Source organism: Saccostrea echinata, unplaced genomic scaffold, assembly GCF_033153115.1.
Source record: "Saccostrea echinata isolate AGI-Se365-2 ecotype Australia unplaced genomic scaffold, CSIRO_AGI_Sech_v1 ptg000034l, whole genome shotgun sequence".
NCBI classification, from domain to species: Eukaryota; Metazoa; Mollusca; class Bivalvia; order Ostreida; family Ostreidae; genus Saccostrea; species Saccostrea echinata.
Window position 1 is genome coordinate 6,136,232 of NW_026889783.1, and position 8,619 is coordinate 6,144,850.

At 34.6% G+C, this 8,619-nt stretch overlaps 3 protein-coding genes across 3 annotated transcripts; 2 read left to right on the top strand and 1 right to left on the bottom strand.

Annotated features, from left to right (window-relative positions):
* LOC133199313 (uncharacterized) lies at positions 1-1,925 on the top strand. Its single transcript, XM_061335126.1, has 4 exons — positions 1-172; positions 292-350; positions 474-599; positions 742-1,925. Exons 1-4 carry the CDS (start codon positions 1-3, stop codon positions 1,822-1,824), a joined length of 1,440 nt encoding a protein of 479 aa, XP_061191110.1. The 3' UTR covers positions 1,825-1,925.
* Positions 1,926-3,241: 1,316 nt separating this feature from the next.
* Positions 3,242-4,493, bottom strand: LOC133199441 (QRFP-like peptide receptor). The gene has a single exon (XM_061335245.1). It carries the CDS (start codon positions 4,397-4,399, stop codon positions 3,242-3,244), a length of 1,158 nt encoding a protein of 385 aa, XP_061191229.1. The 5' UTR covers positions 4,400-4,493.
* A 1,120-nt stretch (positions 4,494-5,613) lies between these two features.
* LOC133199443 (complement C1q tumor necrosis factor-related protein 4-like) lies at positions 5,614-8,015 on the top strand. The gene is made up of 2 exons (XM_061335246.1): positions 5,614-5,730; positions 7,571-8,015. The coding sequence occupies exons 1-2, from the start codon at positions 5,691-5,693 to the stop codon at positions 8,002-8,004; spliced, it is 474 nt and encodes a 157-aa protein (XP_061191230.1). The 5' UTR covers positions 5,614-5,690; the 3' UTR covers positions 8,005-8,015.
* Positions 8,016-8,619: the final 604 nt, after the last annotated feature.

Consider the following 8,619-nt stretch of genomic DNA (forward strand, 5'->3'; position numbering starts at 1 on the left):
ATGACCTTAGTAACTGTCTTAGGGATTCTTATTGTTCGCAAGATTACGTTGTTTTTAAGGAAAGAGGCTGTGTCTGGATACACGTATACACAGACATCAACGGCGGCATTGAGACATCCGGTCCGTCAATGGAGTAATATACCTGTCCACATTGTAGAGGAGCATCATGAAGGCAAGACATCTCAGAGGCTGCAAATTTGTCTTTTTCTGATTAGATGTAGTAATTACCTGTTATTACCTGTTACAATTTATTAACTGTGAATTCTAATTTATTTATTTTTTTCAATTTAGTTCTGCCATATTGGTTTCGAGCAGCTGATCATGGAAGAATTTCAAAAGGGGTTACTCTAGTTAGTGTCTCAGTTTTTTAAAATAGATAATTATTAAATATTCTTTAAAATACATACATAAAAAGATTTGTTTTAGAAAATTCAATTTTTAAGATAAATACGCTTTATACATTGAATTGATAGGTTCACATAGACGGACACAGCGACATGGCTTCTAATTTCTATTTGGATGGATATCCATTTTTTAAATGGCCAAAGAATCCCCAAAACATCAACATAATGATGCAACGCAACGACGGGTTTATAACGGTATATACTGTTACTTTTTATCAAAAGTATTTTAAGATCAGTTTGCGAGGAAAATCTTGCATGATCATGATATTTCAAAAGAAAAACATATACATTTGATCACATAAAACCAATGATGCGTTACATATTTCCCCTAAAACAGGCGGCAGCAATGGCGGGACTGATCGGAAACGTTGTCTGGATTTGGCCAAAATGGGACCAGGTGAACCACAATGACTCCAAGACATCTGGGACACTCCAGTTTGGCTGGACGATTACTAGACAGTCCAAAGTAGGTACTGACAAAGCGTTCTGTATGTGTTTAACAGAGAGCATACAGCAGCAAAAATCCTGCATGTTCACGTCTGCTGATGAAACCGATATGGAGGTGCTCATGGAAGAGGATGCATGCATCATCAAGAGGTCTATCCATTATACAGAAATGAGGGAAGACTTGGCTAGGGAATACTTACAATCGACCCATGAAAGTTTTGATAATATGATACTTGACATTGACGAAGATTTTTTCGGTTGTGAGTATGCGTCACAACCTCTCTATGACCTCTCTGTTGATTTGAACGCGTTGGATACGTATCTTTTTCAGTTGTTCTGTCCACTTCATCAAACTGGAGAGGCTGTATTGGACAGATATTTAGCAGAGGTTATTGATTTTGTAAAACGGACAAAGTGTATATCTGAAAACAAACCTGAGAATTGTGACGGAAAAACTATAAGTAACACGAAACAGTTTTTCCTGAGGAAAAGAAGCATTTGGCGTCCTTACATTTGTAAAACCACGAAGAAAGAGAGAAGCTCATTTATCGATGGAATAATTGAAGAACTCTTCAAGCTAAATTTAAAACAATTACATGCTGTACAGAAAGTCGGATTTTGTCTTTCTACAACACGAAAAACCTACCAACCGATTAGTCCCTCCCTCTTCTCCATTTGCAAAGGAGCTAATTCTCCAAATGAGACAGCTGTCACGGAGCATAGAACTAACCCCATAGAAGTCAGCACCCGGGGCCAGTTACTTAGCAGCATTCTAAATGTATTTAAGGAAAGTCCCCCAAAGATCATCACCGTTTGTCGGTCTGTTCGTGATGGATATACCCCCAGACAACATTTCGTACAGATAGAAAACATAATCTTAAATTCCATCCGCAAAAATTATCGAAAAGCCTTCATCCATTATGACAAGGGACTGCTAGGTGGAAAGAACGGATTCAAACAAAGTAATTTCTGATATTAGAATCACGTCTTCCAAGTCCTTGGTATACTCTAGCACTGCTCTACGCTGTAGATAGGAAAATAATGAATGAACAAATGTCAGATTATAATGAAAGCAAGCACATGTATAATTCAAAGAAAGGATCAAGCATACATATACTTTTATGTATATATAGTGTTCCCAGAAAATGTTGCAAATTATCTATAAAACATTTATCTAAATTGTTTGATTAATAACATACAATATAATTTAGTGTTATTATTTTATATTTTGACAATACCCCTTTATTTCTAATGATACATGTAGTTTTCTTGGATAGCCTCCCATTTATTAAGTTAATATATATATATTTCATGTTCTCTGCTGATGTTCAAAATTACTGCTATTGAAAAGATAATGAAAGATATGTGTTAGTAAGGGACTGTTACATCTGGTGATACGGTATTTCTGAAACACCGAGTTTTTCATCGTCTATACTTTGTATTGTGTGATACATAAAATAATAAAAAGAAGAGGAATTCAGTTAAGAAAAACTGTTTGTATGCCTATTTAACTAACATTAACAGGTCAAGGAAGGCTTGGATATTTGCTCAATAAGAACAATACTAATTATAGAAAAACGGGGTTTAATTCCTAGTCCTACCAGCTCTTTCCCTCTGCCGAATTCCTTTCCTGTTTCCAATATTTTGTCCCACATTAATCAATAGTAGACAATGAAATACTCAGTGTTTCAGAAGTATGGCTAGTTTGACAATTTTTTATAATAAACATCTACAATAGGCTTTCTTTTTTCAAAAGCACTCATTTTGAACATTAGCAATCAACCGGAATTATACAAAGAAACGATAAGTTATTCATGCTTATAAAATAAGAAAGTAGCAAGTATTGTTATGTGATTAAAAAAAACTTACTTCAAACTATAAATATTTACTTTAAAATATTTTGGGGAAAAACATTTCACGAAAAAACTGTCAATTTCTGAGAACACTGTATAAATTACCACCAGCGAGGCTTATAAAAGTGGTGCTATTTATTGTTTAGTTTTATTGCATGCTTGATAGAACGAGACGACTACTTTTTGGATGTATGTTTTCTTGGTTACTGTCGCAGATTTGGGTATATGTGAAACATTAATTATCATTATTATTATCATAATCATCATCATTTGTAAATGATATTAAATGAATAAACTGCTGAGGTTAAAGGTCATACATGCGTAATAAACAATTTACAATTATAATTCTCTTACTGTGTTTATCCTGGACTGACGAGAGAATAATTCCCTGTCAATATCAAAAAAAATACAACAAAAACAAATATCCTTGAAATATCTATTAATATACTCTTCAGGGATGGGATTGTATAATGCAATTTACATTTTAAGAATAGTGGTATGTCAGTGGAAAGTAAAAAAAAATATCAAGATTACACATCAACATTTTGTTTCATTTGTGCCTCTGGTGCCAGGTATGCTGGTAGCATTTTCAGACCCAAACTTGATCCATGTTTTTTGCGGTTTTGTCATTATGGATCTCCTCTTATCGACATCTCTCACGGATAGCGGTTCAATTCTCCGCTTTTTACATGGCAACAGACTGGCAAAACTTTTTCGGAAGTTTTCATTCATGAACGCATAAACAACGGGGTTGTAACAGCTGCTGCTCAAAGCCAGGCACTTCAGAAATGCTTTCCACTGCAAAGTGACATTTGGTGTCATGTTGGATGCCTTCTCTCCAACAGCATTGAACGTTTGAATAGGAAGCCAGCAAATAATAAAAAGTACCATCACGGTCACTAGCATCTTTATTGCGCGTTTTTTCTGTTTCAGACGATAAGAGTCGCTAGCTTTCACTGTTATCCCTATAGGTCTCCTTCCCCATAACTTAACAATTATAATTGTATAAAGAATCGTCATAACCAGAAGCGGAGCTACAAAAAGGTTCAGAAATGGCATCCACAGCTGGAAAAACTCCATTGTCTTACTGGTGATCAGAGGTAGAGTGCAAATATCATCCACAATTTTGTCGCAAACGTCTTTCACTTTTATAAGCTCAAAATAGAAAACTTGGGGGATGCCTGATACCAACGATGTTACCCATACTGTGATCAATAAGGGAACAAGTCTTGTCGAAGCTTGGAAAAACTTCACTTTTAGAGGATACACAATGGCGTAAAATCTCTCAAATGCTATGCAACATAGAGTCAATGAGCTGCAGGCCACACAAAATGTCGTAATGCAGGGGACAATTTTACAAGCAAAGGCGCCATACTTCCAGTAGGTGGATATTACGTTTCCCATGTTAATTGGCGTGGCAATTAAAGACAGGAGGAGGTCGCTCACAGACAGTGACAGAATGAAGACATTGGTGACGGACCGCATGTTTCTGTTGCCACACACAGTAATGAGAACCATCAAGTTTCCAACCAGAGAGACAAAAATTATGATGGAATACAGTACCATCAGAAGCGTCTTCGAGGTCTGTGAAATCTCTGGAGTGTCTACTTTGCTATTATCAAAGACTTGAAAAAACAGTGAATCACACATCACTTTGCGCAAAAAGAAATTTCCTCTTGGAGGGGCACAACACATTGCTTTCAATCTTTGAAAATTCCATTGGTAAGGAGTGTGTGTCGTTGTTAAATTTGTCACAGTGTCATTTAGTAATGACTGGTTAACATAACTTGTAAGTTCTGTATAAGAAGGGCTTGTAGTTGAATTTGCCACATAACTTGTAAGTTCTGTATAAGAAGGGCTTGTAGTTGAATTTGCCATGGTAATCTTTGAATAAGCTGGTACACGGAAACTAATGGTCTTTTATACCAATCATAGATATGAATGCATCAAGTACTTCGTTCTTAACGATCAGGACTTAATCAAAATAATTGCCGTTTCTTTGTCGTATTATTTCTACGTCATTATTGTATAACGATTCAAAAATTTGCATCATGTGATCAAATGCCTTCAAGAAAGCAAACAGTAACATGTGTATTGGACCGGGTTGACTTCCGATAAGGCATCGGTGCGGAAGTTTCCTCCAAGACTTTGGTCAACAAAGCAATCGCAGGCAATCAAGAAGGGCCCATCTGCTACCTGGTTTCCATGTCAGGTGGATGGTAGTACTTTTATTTATCGGATTAGACCAACCAAACTTAAGAAAAAAATTTAAATCTGAATAGTATAAGGATGCAAGAATTTTCGATATCCATTACCATTTTACTCAAAAATCACTTACATTAAGAAAAAAATGAATGCTTGGATATTTACTTTTTTGTTGAAAATCCCATTGGCAACCAACTGTGAACTCAAAGAGGGATTTTTTTTTTTCTATCTCATTCCAGATTAGTTATATTTGTCATTTTGTAAATTTTCAATTTACCCGATGCCAGTGAAAGAACTACATGTATTTGACAGTCACATATCTAAATACAAGTAGCCCTAAAACAAAAATGAAATCTGATGAGAGTTTACAATATGACGACATAATGCCACCAGTAAAATCAAATTTAACATATGAAATATACAGTTTCAAGCTGTAAATTTGAATTTACTGGGTAGATGTAAATACAGCATATATATAAGATAACTAAATGGAGGTACAAATACAAACCCACAAGACTAATTATAAAGTTGTAATTTTTTTTAATATGTTCAACCCAGTAAATCAAAAATTTACACCATGATTTCCATACAGTAGTCTGTTCTGATCTCTCCATATGATGTGAACATTGTAACACACTATAAATATCTACATATAGTTGTCGGGCGTCTCCAGCCGGGGTTAGGCAGAATGATCCTGCTTTTATATGTTGGGAATTTTCTTCCGGTTTCTGGGTTGCTTTTAAATAATCTTGGTGAAGAATGTGTAACAAGACATGAGTTTATGACAGTGATCGCTAGTTTAAATTCATCAGTCGTCAAAGGTATATTTTAAACTATACTAGTATTTATTTAAGGTATTCGACGTATATAATAATAGAGGGCAGGCGCGTAGCCAGAATAGAATTGATGTGTACGCAGAGAATGGCAGGGGGTTGGGGGTCTTGAGCCCCCCCCCCCCAGTTGTTTTAGGGCTCTGGTCAGACACGTAATATAGTTTTTGCCAGCCAGGGAAAAATTACAACTTTAAAAATTTTGTCAAGCAAGGACGAAAAAGGAAGATTGTCAAAATTCGAAGTCCTATTTCTTGTGTGTGTTTGTTGAGGGGGGGGGGGGTGTCCATCTTTCATAAACCAAATTTTTATTAATACATTACCAAATTACCATGATTTAACAATGGTGCAACAAACAGTGGGGGTCCATCCTTTTAATGTACATTTTCAATAGTAAAAGGTTAGGTTTTGGAAATAAGTAGGGGGAGGCTCCCCTGACACTACGTGCCTGCTGGTGAGGGCCAAGAAGCTCCGGAGTTTTACCAAATATTTCATTCATTTTCTTTAAATATAAAAATTATACCATTTAGTTTTTGTTTAGGAAATAAAAGACAGAGTAATTTTATTGTTTTAACGAAAATTAATATTCCATGGAAACTTATTGTACATATAATTGACACTAAAAATTTAACCGATATATTAATTGGTATCATATAATCATTCTTAATGTATAAAAACACGTATACAAAATTTTAATTATGAACAAAAAAAATATCGTATTGTAAATCATACTAGTAGATTATAGCATTCAACGATGTGGCTGAAATTTATTTTTTCAAAGATCTTTAAAAAAAAATATCAATGTATGATAGAACAATGACAAAATAATGAATGATTTATTTGGATTTGGCAGTTATTAAATAAAAGATTTCAAATTTTATCATACAGCCATGATAATTGAAAATTTAAATCGACACAGTATGACACAGAATAAATTGAAACACGAATATTTGTTGGATGGTACTGAAATTTTTTTCTCCGAATAATTCTCTCTTCTTTTTTTTCCCTTATCTTTTTTTTCACCTTTTTTTTGGAAAATGATGTGTACGCACTTGCGTATTTGCGTATAGGCAGCTACGCGCCTGGAGGGATAGCGATGTTTGCTTTTTTAATTTCAGTATATATTCAAATTAAAAAATGCATAAAATGAGTTTAAAAGATGATAAATAGAATATTCTACCGTTAAAATGATAAATATCCTACAGACACGTGCGGTTTAAACTGTGGTAGGGGCGTGTCCCGAGAAACAGGTAGATTATTCTAACTAAAAAAGATGATAGCAAAAAATATGAACTAAATGAAATGTATGGATAGAACCCTTTAAATTACATTCAGTGTTAATTATAAGAGTCATCTCCCCTTGAAGAATGTGTAAAAATAGTTTCTTTAAAATTTTCAAGGTGACCTATGGATTTTAATTTATGATATTATATAGAATCTCTTCACCAAATGCTTTTTTTTTCAATTATTAATTTCTGCATATATATATATATATATATATATATATATATATATATATATATATATATATATATATATATATATATATAAATATATATATATATATATATATATATACACTATTCATTCTAAGCTAATTTTGAAAAGAAAAGTCTCTTGATAAAGCCTTTTGCTTTGTTCTATGTAAAATTGCACATTTTCCTTCTTTTGACTTTTTTTTTAAAGGAGATAATGATTTTGCTATTTATGGAATTATTTCCTAAGATATACTATGTCATTTTAAACTTTGAAAAATACTTTTGATGAGCTTTTGAACAAATAGTGCATGAAGAAAAAATACATATAAAATAACGTGTTTTCTGTCAATTAGAGAACCAGAGGTCCAATGTAGCCTTTGTAGCCGAGTTATCACACAGCATTAACAATCCTCCGAACGGGTTCCACATCATCTTTGATAAAGTAAAATTAGACATTGGTGGAAACTACAAGGCCACACACGGCATTTTTGTCGCTCCTCATCCAGGAATTTACCATTTTGCTGTTGAAATAACATCTCCGCCTCAATCCTCACATCATTCTTTGCACGTAAGAATAATGAAGAAGAATCAGCCGGTCGCCTTGACGTTTGCTGACGGCAATACTCAACAATGGCTGCGACGAACTGGCTCAATCATTCTTCAGCTTGACACCGGAGACGATGTATGGTGCCAGACAGAATTCATTAGTGGATCAAACACAATAGCAGGTGCTAATACAGGGGACTCCTACTCCATGTTTTCTGGATTTATTGTACACCCATTGTAAAAACACTAAAACTATATACATTAATTTAACGTTTTTTTTTCTACACAATGTCACTAACAAACAAAAAAGAAAAGAAATTGAATTTCGACATGAAAACAAGTGCATTAGAACCAGTTAAAAACGTGACACTACTTCTATGGTTTGGGATAGTGAAGTTGCTTTCCTTGATTTTTTTCTTCTGATTGTCAATGATTGTATGTTGTTTTACGCCCCGTTCCACAGGTACTTGTGGACAGGACCCCCCCCCCCCCCCCCGAATATACCCCACAGGTCAAAAAATATTTTTTATGTATTTTTTTCATAAATTATTCTTCTAGTACACATTTACAATGTATTCCATAAGAAAAATCAAAAAAACAACGCAGAATTAACGTTTTACTAAAAAATCATACCCACGGTATTATAAAATTTTAGACCTTTACTCGGCACTCATGGCCATTGAGCAGTGAGGGTTCTTTATCTACCGTGACACGGGGACTCGGTCTTTAAGGTCTCATCCAAAAGACCCGCAACTTTCACTTCAAAGTGCCGAGCGCTTGGCGAAGGAACAGTTGCTACCTATTTTTTTATCGACTTAGGTCAGTCGCGGCCGTGATTCGAACACACAACCTTCCG